Here is an 18,336-nt window from a genome sequence, read left to right as displayed (position 1 = left end):
CCCCTTGTATGCGTGGCTCGGCGTCCTCCCCTTTGTATGCGTGGGTCGGCATCCTCGCCCTTGAATCCGTGGCTCGGTGCCCTCCCCCTCCCCCTTGTATGCGTGGCTCGGCATCCTCCCACTTGTATGTGTGGCTCGACGTCCTCCCCTTGTATGCGTGGCTCGGCGTCCTCCCCTTTGTATGCGTGGGTCGGCGTCCTCCCCCTTGAATCCGTGGCTCGGCGTCCTCCCCCTTGAATCCGTGGCTCGGCGTCCTCCCTCTTGTATCCGTGGCTCGGCGTCCTCCCCTTTGTATGTGTGGCTCGGCGTCCTCCCCTTGTATGCGTGGCTCGGCGTCCTCCCACTTGAATCCGTGGCTCGGCGTCCTCCCCGTTGTATGCGTGGCTCGGCGTCCTCCCCCTTGTATGCGTGGCTCGGCGTCCTCCCCTTGTATGCGTGGCTCGGCGTCCTCCCCCTTGAATCTGTGGCTTGGCGCCCTCCCCCTCCCCCTTGTATGCGTAGCTCGGCATCCTCCCTCTTGTATGTGTGGCTCGGCGTCCTCCCCTTGTATGCGTGGCTCGGCGTCCTCCCCTTTGTATGCGTGGGTCGACGTCCTCCCCCTTGAATCCGTGGCTCGGCGTCCTCCTTCTTGTATGTGTGGCTCGGCGTCCTCCCCCTTGTATGCGTGGCTTGGCATTCTCCCCCTTGTATGTGTGGCTCGGTGTCCTCCCCCTTGTATGCGTGGCTCGGCGTCCTCCCCTTGTATGCGTGGCTCGGCGTCCTCCCCTTTGTATGCGTGGGTCGGCGTCCTCCCCCTTGAATCCATGGCTTGGCGTCCTCCCCGTCCTCCCCCTTGAATGCATGGGTCGGTGTCCTCCCACTTGTATGTATGGTTTGGCGTCCTCCCCCTTAAATGCATGGCTCGGCGTCCTCCCCCTTGTATGTGTGGCTCGGCGTCCTCCCCCTTGTATGCGTGGCTTGGTATCCTCCCTGTTGTATGCGTGGGTCGGCGTCCTCCCCCCTTGTATGTGTGGCTCGGCATCCTCCCCTTTGTATGCGTGGTTCAGCGTCCTCCCCCTTGTATGCGTGGCTCGGCGTCCTTCCCCTTGTATACGTGGCTCGGGGTCCTCCCCCTTGTATGCGTGGCTCGGCGTCCTCCCCCTTGTATGCGTGGCTCGGCGTCCTCCCCTTTGTATGCGTGGCTCGGCGCCCTCCCCCTTGTATGCGTGGCTCAGCGTCCTGCCTCTTGTATGCGTGGCTCGGCGTCCTCCCCTTGTATGCGTGGCTCGGCGTCCTCCCCTTGTATGCGTGGCTCGGCGTCCTCCCCTTGTATGCGTGGCTCGGCGTCCTCCCCTTTGTATGCGTGGGTCGGCATCCTCGCCCTTGAATCCGTGGCTCGGTGCCCTCCCCCTCCCCCTTGTATGCGTGGCTCGGCATCCTCCCACTTGTATGTGTGGCTCGACGTCCTCCCCTTGTATGCGTGGCTCGGCGTCCTCCCCTTTGTATGCGTGGGTCGGCGTCCTCCCCCTTGAATCCGTGGCTCGGCGTCCTCCCCCTTGAATCCGTGGCTCGGCGTCCTCCCTCTTGTATCCGTGGCTCGGCGTCCTCCCCTTTGTATGTGTGGCTCGGCGTCCTCCCCTTGTATGCGTGGCTCGGCGTCCTCCCACTTGAATCCGTGGCTCGGCGTCCTCCCCGTTGTATGCGTGGCTCGGCGTCCTCCCCCTTGTATGCGTGGCTCGGCGTCCTCCCCTTGTATGCGTGGCTCGGCGTCCTCCCCCTTGAATCTGTGGCTTGGCGCCCTCCCCCTTGTATGCGTAGCTCGGCATCCTCCCTCTTGTATGTGTGGCTCGGCGTCCTCCCCTTGTATGCGTGGCTCGGCGTCCTCCCCTTTGTATGCGTGGGTCGGCGTCCTCCCCCTTGAATCCGTGGCTCGGCGTCCTCCTTCTTGTATGTGTGGCTCGGCGTCCTCCCCCTTGTATGCGTGGCTTGGCATTCTCCCCCTTGTATGTGTGGCTCGGTGTCCTCCCCCTTGTATGCGTGGCTCGGCGTCCTCCCCTTGTATGCGTGGCTCGGCGTCCTCCCCTTTGTATGCGTGGGTCGGCGTCCTCCCCCTTGAATCCGTGGCTCGGCGTCCTCCCTCTTGTATCCGTGGCTCGGCGTCCTCCCCTTTGTATGTGTGGCTCGGCGTCCTCCCCTTGTATGCGTGGCTCGGCGTCCTCCCACTTGAATCCGTGGCTCGGCGTCCTCCCCGTTGTATGCGTGGCTCGGCGTCCTTCCCCTTGTATGCGTGGCTCGGCGTCCTCCCCTTGTATGCGTGGCTCGGCGTCCTCCCCCTTGAATCTGTGGCTTGGCGCCCTCCCCCTCCCCCTTGTATGCGTAGCTCGGCATCCTCCCTCTTGTATGTGTGGCTCGGCGTCCTCCCCTTGTATGCGTGGCTCGGCGTCCTCCCCTTTGTATGCGTGGGTCGGCGTCCTCCCCCTTGAATCCGTGGCTCGGCGTCCTCCTTCTTGTATGTGTGGCTCGGCGTCCTCCCCCTTGTATGCGTGGCTTGGCATTCTCCCCCTTGTATGTGTGGCTCGGCGTCCTCCCCTTGTATGCGTGGCTCGGCGTCCTCCCCTTTGTATGCGTGGGTCAGCGTCCTTCCCCTTGTATGCGTGGCTCGGCGTCCTCCCCCTTGAATCCGTGGCTCGGCGTCCTCCCTCTTGTATCCGTGGCTCGGCGTCCTCCCCTTTGTATGTGTGGCTCGGCGTCCTCCCCCTTGTATGCGTGGCTCGGCGTCCTCCCACTTGAATCCGTGGCTCGGCGTCCTCCCCGTTGTATGCGTGGCTCGGCGTCCTCCCCCTTGTATGCGTGGCTCGGCGTCCTCCCCTTGTATGCGTGGCTCGGCGTCCTCCCCCTTGAATCTGTGGCTTGGCGCCCTCCCCCTCCCCCTTGTATGCGTAGCTCGGCATCCTCCCTCTTGTATGTGTGGCTCGGCGTCCTCCCCTTGTATGCGTGGCTCGGCGTCCTCCCCTTTGTATGCGTGGGTCGGCGTCCTCCCCCTTGAATCCGTGGCTCGGCGTCCTCCTTCTTGTATGTGTGGCTCGGCGTCCTCCCCCTTGTATGCGTGGCTTGGCATTCTCCCCCTTGTATGTGTGGCTCGGTGTCCTCCCCCTTGTATGCGTGGCTCGGCGTCCTCCCCTTGTATGCGTGGCTCGGCGTCCTCCCCTTTGTATGCGTGGGTCGGCGTCCTCCCCCTTGAATCCATGGCTTGGCGTCCTCCCCGTCCTCCCCCTTGAATGCATGGGTCGGTGTCCTCCCACTTGTATGTATGGTTTGGCGTCCTCCCCCTTAAATGCATGGCTCGGCGTCCTCCCCCTTGTATGTGTGGCTCGGCGTCCTCCCCCTTGTATGCGTGGCTTGGTATCCTCCCTGTTGTATGCGTGGGTCGGCGTCCTCCCCCCTTGTATGTGTGGCTCGGCATCCTCCCCTTTGTATGCGTGGTTCAGCGTCCTCCCCCTTGTATGCGTGGCTCGGCGTCCTTCCCCTTGTATACGTGGCTCGGGGTCCTCCCCCTTGTATGCGTGGCTCGGCGTCCTCCCCCTTGTATGCGTGGCTCGGCGTCCTCCCCTTTGTATGCGTGGCTCGGCGCCCTCCCCCTTGTATGCGTGGCTCAGCGTCCTGCCTCTTGTATGCGTGGCTCGGCGTCCTCCCCTTGTATGCGTGGCTCGGCGTCCTCCCCTTGTATGCGTGGCTCGGCGTCCTCCCCTTGTATGCGTGGCTCGGCGTCCTCCCCTTTGTATGCGTGGGTCGGCATCCTCGCCCTTGAATCCGTGGCTCGGTGCCCTCCCCCTCCCCCTTGTATGCGTGGCTCGGCATCCTCCCACTTGTATGTGTGGCTCGACGTCCTCCCCTTGTATGCGTGGCTCGGCATCCTCCCCTTTGTATGCGTGGGTCGGCGTCCTCCCCCTTGAATCCGTGGCTCGGCGTCCTCCCCCTTGAATCCGTGGCTCGGCGTCCTCCCTCTTGTATCCGTGGCTCGGCGTCCTCCCCTTTGTATGTGTGGCTCGGCGTCCTCCCCTTGTATGCGTGGCTCGGCGTCCTCCCACTTGAATCCGTGGCTCGGCGTCCTCCCCGTTGTATGCGTGGCTCGGCGTCCTCCCCCTTGTATGCGTGGCTCGGCGTCCTCCCCTTGTATGCGTGGCTCGGCGTCCTCCCCCTTGAATCTGTGGCTTGGCGCCCTCCCCCTCCCCCTTGTATGCGTAGCTCGGCATCCTCCCTCTTGTATGTGTGGCTCGGCGTCCTCCCCTTGTATGCGTGGCTCGGCGTCCTCCCCTTTGTATGCGTGGGTCGGCGTCCTCCCCCTTGAATCCGTGGCTCGGCGTCCTCCTTCTTGTATGTGTGGCTCGGCGTCCTCCCCCTTGTATGCGTGGCTTGGCATTCTCCCCCTTGTATGTGTGGCTCGGTGTCCTCCCCCTTGTATGCGTGGCTCGGCGTCCTCCCCTTGTATGCGTGGCTCGGCGTCCTCCCCTTTGTATGCGTGGGTCGGCGTCCTCCCCCTTGAATCCGTGGCTCGGCGTCCTCCCTCTTGTATCCGTGGCTCGGCGTCCTCCCCTTTGTATGTGTGGCTCGGCGTCCTCCCCTTGTATGCGTGGCTCGGCGTCCTCCCACTTGAATCCGTGGCTCGGCGTCCTCCCCGTTGTATGCGTGGCTCGGCGTCCTCCCCCTTGTATGCGTGGCTCGGCGTCCTCCCCTTGTATGCGTGGCTCGGCGTCCTCCCCCTTGAATCTGTGGCTTGGCGCCCTCCCCCTCCCCCTTGTATGCGTAGCTCGGCATCCTCCCTCTTGTATGTGTGGCTCGGCGTCCTCCCCTTGTATGCGTGGCTCGGCGTCCTCCCCTTTGTATGCGTGGGTCGGCGTCCTCCCCCTTGAATCCGTGGCTCGGCGTCCTCCTTCTTGTATGTGTGGCTCGGCGTCCTCCCCCTTGTATGCGTGGCTTGGCATTCTCCCCCTTGTATGTGTGGCTCGGTGTCCTCCCCCTTGTATGCGTGGCTCGGCGTCCTCCCCTTGTATGCGTGGCTCGGCGTCCTCCCCTTTGTATGCGTGGGTCAGCGTCCTTCCCCTTGTATGCGTGGCTCGGCGTCCTCCCCCTTGTATGCGTGGCTCGGCGTCCTCCCCCTTGTATGCGTGGCTCGGCGTCCTCCCCCTTGTATGCGTGGCTCGGCGTCCTCCCCCTTGTATGCGTGGCTCGGCGTCCTCCCCCTTTATGCGTTGCTCGGAGTTCTCCTCCATCATACTCGCCCTCCTCGCGCGGTTGCTGCATGTCCCTGCATCTCCGTTGTCCCGGCAGCTCTTCCTGTGCTGAGCGGTCACGTGGTATCGCTCATTAAGGTAATCAATATACGCTCCACGCCAATGGGAGTGGAGACGCGTGCATATTCATTACCTTAATGAGCGGTACCATATGACCGCTGAGCAAAACAGGAAGAGCTGTATGCAAGAACTCACCAAAAACTCATTATGGGAACTTGACTTCATCGCCTGCGAAAGTTGGTGGGTCTCTGTAAATAGCCAAGCAGGCGGAGCTAGGCTGGTTCTGTAACTCCCATTTACTTCTGTTATAAAAACAGCTCAGTTCTGTTTTTCGGATGCTCCATCTGCTCTGGCCAGTGCTTTGATGCTGATATTCCTGTATCGGCCATGAACTTGGAGATGGAAATAACATTTTGTTTAAATTATTTCCCTTTTTGTATTTTGACGAGTGTCTCAAAAACTGTATCCACGTTGTCTAAAATGTATATAATATGTAGAACAGTAATTCTAATGTTTAATCATTGTTATTTTTTACAGCTCAACTTAATAGATTTGATGATCTATGGATCTTTGCTTATTGCACAGATTCCAAGTGTTCGATGGTCTAGAATCCTACGTCCCATTTACTTGGTTAATTTTGCTGAAAGTCGACAGGTGAGTTTTTTTTGTCTTAGGATCTCCAAGTAGTTCAGATATATAGAATGTTCAACCCTTTCCTATTCTTTGCAGAACGGTAAAGATCAAGCCATGAAATGTAGATTTCCTTGTGTGGGAATCATTCATTGTATACATGTGTTGCTTATTTCCTATCTCAAAATATGAGGCTATGTTAGAGGCATCTTAATGCCTATCCTGGAACCATCATTTTTTTTTATGTAAAATCCATTAATTTCCTAATATGTATGCACTATATGGAATAAAGAATTGAGACACCACATTTTATAACATCCCATTCTAAATCCATAAGCCGTAATATGGTGTTGGTCCTTTTGCAGCTAAAACAACTTCCATTCTTCTGGAATGTCCTTTTTCAAGATTTTGGAGTATGTATGTGGGAATTTTTTTCCCATTCATCCAGAAGAACATTTGTGAGGTCAGACACTGATGTTGAGAGGACCTTGCTCACAATTTCCAGTCTAGTTTATCCCATAAGTGTTCAGTTGGGTTAAGGTCACAGATCTTTGTGGGCCAGTTAAGTTGTCACGCCAAACTTACCCAACCATGTCTTTATGGACATTGGTTTGAGCACTAGGGTACAGTTATGCTTGAATAGAATAGATCCTTCTTCAAACTTTTCCCACAAAATTGGAGGCTACACCTGTCCAAAATGTCTTGGTACGCTGAAGCATTAAGATTTCCATTCACTGGAACTGGAGGGCCTAATCCAACCTTGGAAAAACAACCGATGGCATTATCCCTCTTCCACCAAACTTTATAGTTGGCACAATGCAGTCAGGCAGATAATATTTCATTGGCATTTGCCAAGCCCAGACATGTCCAACAGACTGACAGAGAAGTGATTCGTCACTCCACAGGAAACCTTTCCATTAGATATCAGTGAATCATTTCACACAACCACGGTCCAGGTCACTACTCTCTGGTCATGGACAGATCCTGTGCGAATTTCCTCAACTTCTGGGTTATCCGTAACAGTATCTGATTTATACCTGTAACATAATCTGTGCAACTCACAGGTGATATCTCGCCCGTTTGCGAATCATAAGCCAAGCCTGGGATCCCAGAAGGTAAGGAAAGTTGCGCAGTTGCTATCTATGGCTGTAAAGCACCGACCTGTACTGCGGACCAGGGTTGTGTGACGCAATCCTCACATTCCTTCTACTTTCCACTGCTCCAGAGTCCAGGAGCGGCATGCTGTACACCACCCCATCCGACACTTGGCATTTTGCTTGGTGGTGTAATGCCTATATGCAACTACTTGGCCATGTAATCCCATGTCATGAAGTTCCTGGCGTGGTTTTGTTACTGATGTTAATAAAAGAGGAGGTTTGGACTTTCTAAATGAGTTTTGTGGTTCCTAAGTACTTCCACTTTTCAATAATACCACTCACAGGTAATGGTGAAATATTTAGGAAGGAAGAAGTTGTTCCAATGGTGGCATCGTTTTACTGGGCCACGCTAGTATCAGTGAGCTATTTAGAATTAGTCATTCTTTCAACACACCTTACTAATGGCAGACTATGTGGTGAGGGGCTGAATTTTATACACTTTGGTAATGGGACAAAATGAACAACCTGAATTCAATGATTAAAAGTTTTGCCCCATCTACTCTTGTCCACTCTCTACTTTTGTCCATATAATGTAGCTCCAAATTTCTTGAATTGACACAGTAAATTATAAAATTCTGTCTGATAAATGTAATCCCGTCTGGGAGATAACTGAACTCGATGACAAAATAGCTTGCAGTAATCGGCGCATATGTTTTAGAGATGTCAGATGATTTTGAGAAACACAAATCAATGTACTTCTGAATTCTGTTATGTGTAATTCCATTATATAAGTGTGATCATTGGAGATCCCCAACAAAATGCTGACCTCCATTTTTATATCAGTCTATAATTTACTTTGTAGCCTAGCAAGCTTTAGTCTGTTAAGAGACTTCAGAAAGAAGTGTGGATTTTCTTTACAATAACAATGTTTTTCCTGTTTTGTCTGCAGATCCGCCGAGCATTTCGTAGCATCAGAAACACATTACCGGAGATCCTCTATGTCTTCCTCCTTTTCATGTTCAGTGTCTTAATTTTTTCACTCATGGCTCAAAAACTTTTTGGAAGCAGGTAAAGCTTAATTTTAGTATTATTGTAGTGAGAATATAGAATTTTTTTTACATAATTGTTCCGTAAACCGTATCCTAATTATTATTATTTTTTTAGTAATGACTCAATTTCTACCTCACCTTTTTTTTTTACCCATGAATTGGCTTCTTTATAGTGGACATTACCCCGTTTATCATGTTTTTATTACTTCAACAGAGTCTGTCATTCTAAATTGATGGTATAAATTAAGAACATTGTCTTGCATGGGATAAACCCCCTATAAAAATCTCACCTTTATTGTTCTCATTGCTGCTTCCAATTTGGAGAAACTGAATTTTTATCCAAATTTCAAATCAGGGTGCACCCCTGGTGTGAATAAACTGATTCGTGCACTGGTCCACCCACTAGTTTTGCATGTCCCCACCGATGATTGACAGCACTGGTTTATTTGGAGCGAGCTCTATCTGTAGAGAATGATAGGACTGGCTTTTCCTCAGCTTTGTTAACAGACAGTTCTCCCTCCAGTTTAGCCAATGATATGAATCACCAGTGAAGGAGGCAGGGACATGCAAAACCAGTGGACATAAAGGTGAACTGAACAACGAGGTCAACCATCAGCACTCAGACAACGGATGCAAGATCCAAGGATCCAATCGGACAAAAACGTATATGAAGAAGAAGAAAGAGCAGCATCCATACCAGGTGATGTCAATCCAAAAAAGTTCTTTATTCCGCCGTGATAAAAGTACAACGTTTCGGCCTGGTTGGCCTTTGTCAAGTATATGATATGTCATATACTTGACAAAGGCCAACCAGGCCGAAACGTTGTACTTTTATCATGGCGGAATAAAGAACTTTTTTGGATTGACATCACCTGGTATGGATGCTGCTCTTTCTTCTTCATAAAGGTGAACTGAGTCTTTTTGCCACACCTAGGGTGCACCAAGTACCCTGATCAATATGTGTGATTAAACTTAAGTATCTGCAGAACAGAGGCAATGATTAGCACACTAAATGTGTGATTTTTATAGAGGCTATATTTCCTAAAAGGTATGTGCTTAGTTAAAGGGAATCTGACAGCTGATACATGCTGCCCAACAACGTTTCAGAGCAAAAAAAACTTTAATACCAAGTCAAGGACCAAGCCGCACAGGAGACTAGTTGAACAGATCGTTCCCTGTTGGTGTCTTCTCGCATTGCTCACCTTTTAGTGATGGCTCTCTCTCTGCATGCATGTATAGGGAGAGTTATATCACTTATTAGTCTAACAATATCATGTGCTAAACACATACATAACAAATCCGTCCATTACACCATACTCCCTCAGCTTAGGGGAACTGAACAGACATTTCACCAAATGTAGATTAAAAGCAATAATATTTTTATTACAAATTTCTTTAAATAAACTCAAAAATAAAAACACAGATGCACCCTGAAGAAGTGCATATGAAACGCGCGTCGGGGTAGAGGGACACTGCACCGAATCCACACATTCAGTAAGTTTTCCAAGAGAGGTCTTTATAACCATTACAGTCAAATAAATAAGGCAGCACACTGTGGTGCTAAAACATGCAAAAATGAAAACTGAACTGCATTACTGCACTAGAAATGTTAAAAAATGAGAGCGTTTAGTGCATAAATTGGCCAATTCATGTGTATGTGGTAGCCACATTAGGGCATCTCTCGCATACCAGGTCCTAAACTTTCCTTTCCTCGCTGAGAATAAACATCTTCATCTGAATGGGTACCTGTGAAACCTCTTCTTAGACTAAGTTTCTCTCTCTCTGTGGAGGGGTAATGGACCTGCTGCAATTAAAACACCTGTGGCTAAGAGGCGGAGTGCTCAGTCAGAAGGCTAATAAATACAAATTTCAAAAACCTGACCGTCACATCCAAACATAGCCTAAGTGTGAACAGGTGCTGAACCTAGAGTCACCAACTTGTATACAGTCAAATAAATAAGGCAGCACACTGCGGCGCTAAAACATGCAAACATGAAACATGAAAATTGAACTGCATTACTGCACTAGAAATATGAAAAAATGAGTGTTTAGCGCATAAATTGAAATTTTGAAATTTATAACCATTACAGGCTTTGCTAGCATATTGTTCATCCACCTGAGTGATTATTGATCGTGGCACACTGATTGTGATAGTAAGCAAGGACATTCATTGGGCCAAGATCATTCACATGTGGCTCTGGTTTATAGCCATTTAATATAGGATAAGTAATTTCTTACATTATCATTATAAGGGCTGAAATTGTTTGGTTTAATTCCTCTAATAGAATTTATTGGAATGTTGCACTGCAATATGATCATTTATTGAATGTGTGTAAAGGATTCTCTAGCCAGGTGTCTCTCACATCTGATGTCTTGATTTGTGTTTTTATTTTTGAGTTTATTTAAAGAAAAATATTGTTTTTAATCTACATTTGGTGAAGTGTGCTATTTCTGTTCACGTCCCCTAAGCTGAGGGTGTAACGGACGGATTTGTTATGTATAGGGAGAGACCTATTACTCCAAGACACTGGGTGGGGGAAAGCCACTTTACCTGTCCAACTAGTCTCCCTTATGACATGGTCTCTTTCTCACTATTAGAGCATGTTTTTCTGTGAAACGCTGCAGTCTGGCTAAAATCATACTGCCCGTGGTTCAGACATCATGTATCAGCTGCCAGGTGTCACGGCTCCCGAGTATTATCGCTGCGGGGAGAGCTGCACACAGCAGCAAGGGAGCTGAGCAAAAATGCCAGGTTACTAACCAGGTAACGAACAGGACCTGAACCATGTGACCGAGTGGGAGGTGGTCGGGGGCGGACTCAGACGACGGGAGATGATATACACAGGAAAGTAGTCAAACAAGCTAAGATTGGAGCCAGGAGATCACAAGGTACAAAAGGGGTGAGACTGGGGATTGTCAGAAATCCAAAAGAACAAAAAAGCAGAGTACAGCACGGAGAGCAAGCAAAACAATTGCAAACTGGGCACACAATCCAGGGGTCAGGCACACAGACTAGAAGAACATATAGCTGACAGGGAATCCTAGTATGGAGTGAGTATAAATACCCCTCCCGCATCCAAAAAGAGGCAAGCAAAATTAACCCTGAGAGAACAGGACATTAACCATTTCCTTACCATGACACCAGGTTTCCTTTAATACTTTGTTTCGGTTGACTGACTCCCTTTTAACTTTGCAGCTCCTCCTCTATTAGACTATGTTCACACGTTGCGTTCGTTGCTGCATTTTTTTTACTGTGTATTTTAATGCACACACTTTTTTTCCTGACTGAATAGGAAAACTGTTGCGTTTTTTAAAACTGCCATGTCAATTTTTTCAGCGTTTTTTTTTTCACCCATAAAAAGTCGAGTAAGTGCAAAAATAGCTGCAAAAATGATTTGCTATATAATAAATAGCCGCTATCTTTTTTTTTTGCATCGTGTTTGGTGAAAAAAAATACAGGTATGCAGGAACTGAAACCAATTTATTTTTGATTTTCCCAAGTTTAAACTTTACCTTAATGTCTTGGTATCCTTACATAAGCAAGAATGTTAGTATTACTACAGTTTAATTAAATTAGTGATGTATTAAAGTAAACAATGTCTGACCAGCTCATTGCCTTACCAAAGTAAGAAAGTAATCAATGCCCTACCAATGAGAGAAAGTAAACAGTGCCCTATCAATGTGTTAAAAAGACAATGCCCTACCAATTCAATTTTCTCAACTGTTTTTATATTTGCAATTGTGTATTTTTTAATGAACTCATGTAACCTTAGTTCAAGGCTGCTCTTCATGCATGAGCCAGGTTTTGTTGTTTAGAATAGTCAGTATTTTTTCAGACACAAAAAAATAACATTTCTCCTTCACCTCATTGGGGGACACAGACCGTGGGTGTATACTGCTGCCACTAGGAGGCTGACACTAAGTGATACAAAGAAAAGTTAGCTCCTCCCCTGCAGTATACAGTCATGGCCAAAAGTTTTGAGAATGAGACAAATATTAATTTTTCCAAAGTCTACTGCTTCATTTTTTCTAATGGCAATTTGTATATACTCCTGAATTTCAGAGTGATCAGCTTAACAGCAATTACTGTACTTGCAAAGTCAATATTTGCCCAGAAAATGAACTTTAACCCCCAAAACACATTTCAACATCATTGCAGTCCTGCCTTAAAAGGAGCAGCTAACATCGTTTTAGTGATTGATCCATTAACACAGGTGTGGGTGTTGATGAGGACAGGGCTGGCGATCAATCAGTCATGATTAAGTAAGAATGACATCACTGGACACTTTAAAAGGGGGCTGGTGCTTGGTATCATTGTTTCTCTTCAGTTAACCATGGTTATCTCTAAAGAAACACGTGCAGCCATCATTGCACTGCACAAAAATGGCCTAACAGGGAAGAGTATCGCAGCTACAAAGATTGCACCTCAGTCAACAATCTATCGCATCATCAAGAACTTCAAGGAGAGCGCTTCCATTGTTGTCAAAAAGGCTCCAGGGCGCCCAAGAAAGACCAGCAAGCGCCAGGACCGTATCTTAAACCTGTTTCGGCTGCGGGATCGGACTACCAGCAGTGCCGAGCTTGCTCAGGAATGGCAGCAGGCTGGTGTGAGTGCTCCTGCACGCACTGTGAGGAGGAGACTCTTTGAGCGAGGCCTGGTTTCAAGGAGGGCAGCAAAGAAGCCACTTCTCTCCAGAAAAAACATCAGGGACCGACTGATATTCTGCAAAAGGTACAGGGAGTGGACTGCTGAGGACTGGGGCAAAGTCATTTTCTCTGATGAATCCCCTTTTCGATTGTTTGGGACATCTGGAAAACAGCTTATTCGGAGAAGAAGAGGTGAGCGCTCCCACCAGTCTTGTCTCATGCCAACTGTAAAGCATCCTGAAACCATTCATGTGTGGGGTTGCTTCTCAGCCAAGGGAATCGGCTCACTCACAGTCTTGCCTAAAAACACAGCCATGAATAAAGAATGGTACCAGAATGTCCTCCAAGAGCAACTTCTCCCAACCGTCCAAGAGCAGTTTGGCGCCCAACAACGCCTTTTCCAGCATGATGGAGCACCTTGCCATAAAGCAAAGGTGATAACTAAATGGCTCATGGAACAAAACATAGAGATTTTGGGTCCATGGCCTGGAAACTCCCCAGATCTTAATCCCATTGAGAACTTGTGGTCAATCATCAAGAGACGGGTGGACAAACAAAAACCAACAAATTCTGGCAAAATTCAAGCATTGATTATGCAAGAATGGACTGCTATCAGTCAGGATTTGGTCCAGAAGTTGATTGAGAGCATGCCAGGGAGAATTGCAGAGGTCTTGAAGAAGAAGGGTCAACACTGCAAATATTGACTTGCTGCATTAACTCATTCTAACTGTCAATATAACCTATTGGTACTCATAATATGATTGCAATTATATTTCTGTATGTGATATAAACATCAGACAAACACTAATAAAAACCAGAGGGCAGGAGATCATGTGAAAATATAATTTTGGTGTCATTCTCAAAACTTCTGGCCATGACTGTACACCCTCCTGCTGGCTCTCAGCTAACCAGTTCTTGCTTAGTGCCCGTAGGAGGCACACGGATGGGTCTGCTATTCAGACCCAAAACTCTTTATTATTTTATTTTTTATCTTTTTACCTATTCAGGCGCTTCTCGTTCAGGACGAGAACACAGCATATTCTCGGCGGCCATGTTCATCTCCGGACACAGAGGGAACATTGGACCTGGCGGTATTCAGCGCTGGAGAGTCTAATCCAATGCTGACGGTGGACTCAAGAACCGGGTAGGGAGACGCTGCTCCATCCCTTCCCCCGCTCTCCTTTCCCCACACACCTCCTCCGGCAGCATGCTGAGGGGGATAATGGATTGGAAAACTATGTCCAGTATTCCCTGTCCCTAAAGCTGGTCTTAAAGGCACACGACCAGCTTGATTGCTAGATCCAGTATTTCCCGATGTCCAGTATTTCCTGGTCCTAAAGCTTGTCTTAAAGGCTCCCGACCAGCAATCCCTGGTCTCATAGGTACATGACCTGCATTCCCTGGTCTTAAAGGTACATGACCAGTATTCTCTGGTCTTGAAGGAAGGCACATGTCGAGTATTCACTGGTCATAAAGGTACATGACCAGCATTCACCGGTCTTAAAGGCACAGGACCAGCATTCCCTGGTCTTAAATTTACATAACCAGCATACCCTCGTGTGAAAGGCACATAACCAGCCCGAAGCCGGTCACCTTTCCCAGAGTACCTAGTTCAAATGAGCGCAGGAGCCTTCCGCCGCCGCCGATCCCAGTTTTTTCCCCAGAGTACCTAGTTCCCCTGAGTGAGCTTTGTCACTGCCGCAATCCATGGCTTCTCTGACAAGAGATTGTATCCCTATGTGAACCCACTGTGGTTCGGAGTGCTCGCAGGACCAATACAGATGGATCCTCTCCTACACGGCCGTCGGCTAGCAAGGGCCACAAGTATTCTAGAAACGTACAGGCGTCTAGAAAATGGGTGCTTCATTTCTTGATCTCCCTCACCAATGTTTTGCTGAGAAGTAGACTCAGCATCTGAATCGGAGGTGACCTTGGATCTGGACTCTCCAAAGCCTCATCACAAGCTGGATTCGCCTATTTTGGCCATCAGCCAATCTCTGCCGATTGACACGCAGGTTTTCTCCAAATGGAGATAAACTCCCTAGTGGTGCATTTGCCATTTTCCTGGACAGCGAGCGTCCGGATAAGCGATTCACTGGCGAGCACCATGGTAGCGCATTGGAAAACACTGGTGTTTATACAGCATGGGAGTCCAGGGTTCCAGCCCTACCATGAGCAATCGCAAATGGTCTTGCTCTAGAAACAGAAGCCTCTTCAAGCACGGTATCCTTCTTTTCAGCAATATGCCATAACAGCGACACCAGATGCCATGCCTGGTTTAATTCCTTTAATTCTTTTTAAGGGCGACGGGTCCTTCAAAGGACACCGATCTCCTCACACCATCATCGAATGAGCACATGGAGTGTCGCCTCCACGTATACTCTGGGCGACGGGTCCTTCAGAGGACACCGATCTCCTCACACCATCATCAAATGAGCATATGGAGTGTCTCCTCCACGTGTACTCTTCTACAGCTTTGCCTAATGCCACCTCGGTCCACCCGGGGACTTGAACGCCGTGGATGTACAGATGCCCTCCTTTTGACGTCCAAGCAGTTTCCCCTCTGCATCGCCACTATTTAACGGTTGATGCGAGGAGGCGGACGATTCCTCTCCATCTCCCTGTTAAGAGGATGGTTGATTGAGAGCTCATCCTTTTTATCTCTGCTTGTTCAATGACGGCAGCAACTCAAGAGATGGTTTTTTTCCTCACCTGGCGGATGCAGCCACGCACTTTGCTACCCGGCAGCTTAACTCCTGTGGTATACCTACCAGTATCTCTGCCCGATGAATCATCTTTTAAAAATACCATGGACTGTCAGACAATGACTCGTTCCGTCTTGCGACCTCGAGTTCAGCGCTTTACCTTTCCTTAGTCCCGCACGGATTGCCAGACCAATGGTCTAATGGCCGGAGAACTTAGCTACTTTGACTCACAATAATAATTAAAAAAAAAATTGGAGTAGTGTCCGCAACACATAGGAGTGTCCTATGTAAATGTGCTATATACCTCGCCACAGGGTGTTTGGTCTCTGTAGCTTTTGTTACTGATGGTTCCAGTGTTGGTCTATTTTTGTTTGATTCAGAACCGTTCTCTCTCTTTCCGGAGACAGTACAGCTGGCCTATCAAATCTCTTGAGCGGGAGACTTTGAGGTGCACGCCTCTTTAAATGTTGCTAGTTGTGCGGCGTTGTCTGCAGCGAATGCCATTTCATTCAGAAGGGCTTTATGGATCAGAGAACGGAAGCATACTCTGCGTTCAAAAAAACCTCTAACATCACTCCCTTAGAGTGATCGCTTATTCGATGAGTAGTTGGGGGTGTACCCCACATAGGAACAAAGGATAGCAGGTGTCCTATAGATCCAACCAACAGTGGAGGGGTTGTGCAGGACAGTCTAGATCTAAGGGATCTTGGTTCCAAAAAGGGGACCGAAAAGTAAGACCGACCCCGGACCTCTAACTTCTAACAAGCTTGAAAAGGTCCTCCTTCTTTGGATGGAGTTCCTCCACTCGGCCATCACTTCAATGGGAAAAGGTGGAGTTTTCTGGCATCCATCGACATTCGGGATGCTTATCTTCACAAGTCACGACCTTGCCCTTCAGCTTAGCTACCGCTCCTAGAGTGATCGCCATTATCATGGCGGCTGTCATGTCCCTCTGGCACTCTGGGTGCGTGGCCGTCCTCCCCTATCTGGTCGACTTCCAGCCGCTCTTCCAGGATTACGCTGAGCCCGTCTATATATACCTTACGATACCCTTCCTCACCTGGGCTGGCGGATAGACTTAGACAGGTCTTCCTCATTTCCAGCCCAGCAGATAGCCTTTTTAAGGATGATCCTAGACACCTCCAGAGGGTTGGAATCCTCACTTGAGACAAGGCCGTGGTCCTTCAACAGGGAGCCCCCTGCACTCGGTCACTCATCCCCTCATTCTGGGCTGGAATGGCCATCCGGCAATTCTGGCAAATGTCAGAACGGCCTGTCTTGTCGTGGGCTATCTCTTCTCAAGACAGGGCCGAATTTCAGCCCCGGTCTGTACTTGCCCTCATTTCCATCCGATTTGCTATGAGGATCCTTGGGTAGAATAATAGCAATGGAGGCAGTTCTCTTGCTCCGCTTGTTTTTTCTGCAGGTCAAACAGGTTTCCAGAGGGTAATCTCTGAGCGTCTTTCCCATCCGGGGGAGATCCTTTCTCCCAGTTCAATGGTTGCTAGTGACTACGGAGTGTTACCACACTGCTCAAGGCCACTGGTTATCTCGGGAATCCAGTCTCCCGATCAGTTTTTTTCTGGGGATCCCAACGGTACCTCTGCTCCTACAGCAGGCCCAATGCCCTCTGGCAGGTCTCCCCATCCAAATTCAGTTGGATATTATCACGTTATCACGGCTGTGCAATACGTCTATCCTCTAGCATGTACCCGTGGTCAGGCACCTTGACCTACGTACCTCACATTCTCTAATGGGCCGAGATCTATCATTCGGTGATCTCGGCAGTACTCATCCTAGGAGTTGAACTTTGGGCGGCAGTTTTCTTCAGCCGCCAGGGTCTCGCCTCAAGTGAGTGGGCACTTCATCTGGAGATCTTCCATCATATCTGCCTTCACTGGAGCACTCCAGATGTAGATCGGATGGCGTCCAGACTGAACGCCAATGTATTAGAGTTCATGGTTCGGCCTCGAGATCCCAAAGCCATCGCAGTGCATGCTCTGGTTCTTCTGTGATACCAGCTCCATCACACCTCTTCCACTTGTTCCGAGGGTCTTTAAAAGCAGGAAGGCCCCAGTGATCCTGGGAGATCCGCACTGTCCAAGTCAATTCAGATGAGTCTTTGGAGCTGGCCGCTCTGTTCCTTCAGACCTTTTTTCCTTATTACCATCAGCAAGGTTGTCCTCAGGCCGTCCCCATCCCTTGTTACCAAGGTGGTATCGTACTTCTACTGTGGGCATCATTCTTCCCTCTTCTCTTTCGGCTCCAGTCCACAAAATGGAATGGGTTCCCCATAACCTGGACAATGTGAGTGCCCTAAGTAGGTACGTGTCAAGGATGGCGTCCTTCGAGACGATGGACACCTCATTTGGGCTTACTAATGTTTTTTCAGGAAGGGCTTAGCCGTTTCTTCGGCCATGTTAACCTGGTGGATTCTTTACACATTCAGAAGTCCTTCCGTGTTAGACGTCAGCCTATTTTCACTCCACTTGATCAATCGAGGTTTCTTAGGTTCTAGACACCAGGCGTCAGCAATGCACATCTGTCAGCTTTGCGGGTTCGTCCAGTCCGCATGCATCCTTGAAGCACTATAATTCCCCGACTTCTGCAGATGTGAGTTTGGGCAGGCGGACTCTGCAGGCCCCGGTGGCGCACTTGTAAGTAGCGTTACACAGGGCCTGATCTGATGTTGTCCCCACCCAGGGACTGCTTTGGGATGTCCCACGGTCTGTGTCCCCCAATGAGGCAGAGGAGAAATAGGGATTTTTGTGTACTCACCGTAAAATCCTTTTTTCCGAGCCATTCATTGGGGGACACAGCTCCCACCCTGTTATTAGCTTGTGCTTGACATGCTGTACTCTCATCCTCCTAGTGGCTGCAGCATACACCCCTACGGTCTGTATCCCCCAATGAATGGCTCGGAGAAAAGGATTTTATG

General features: G+C 49.8%; 1 protein-coding gene across 1 annotated transcript in view; it reads left to right on the top strand.

Moving 5' to 3' along the window:
• Nucleotides 1–18,336, top strand: part of LOC138681470 (two pore calcium channel protein 1-like) — a 108,887-nt gene that overhangs the window by 48,849 nt on the left and 41,702 nt on the right. The window contains exons 5-6 of the mRNA XM_069768993.1: nucleotides 5,808–5,924; nucleotides 7,947–8,065. Coding sequence (XP_069625094.1) covers nucleotides 5,808–5,924; nucleotides 7,947–8,065 — 236 coding nt within the window. The remainder of the gene's footprint in view (nucleotides 1–5,807; nucleotides 5,925–7,946; nucleotides 8,066–18,336) is intronic.

The sequence above is a fragment of the Ranitomeya imitator genome, chromosome 5 (genome assembly GCF_032444005.1).
Source record: "Ranitomeya imitator isolate aRanImi1 chromosome 5, aRanImi1.pri, whole genome shotgun sequence".
NCBI classification, from domain to species: Eukaryota; Metazoa; Chordata; class Amphibia; order Anura; family Dendrobatidae; genus Ranitomeya; species Ranitomeya imitator.
The sequence above is the reverse complement of the archived record's forward strand: the minus strand, read 5'-3'. Positions and strand labels throughout refer to the sequence as shown.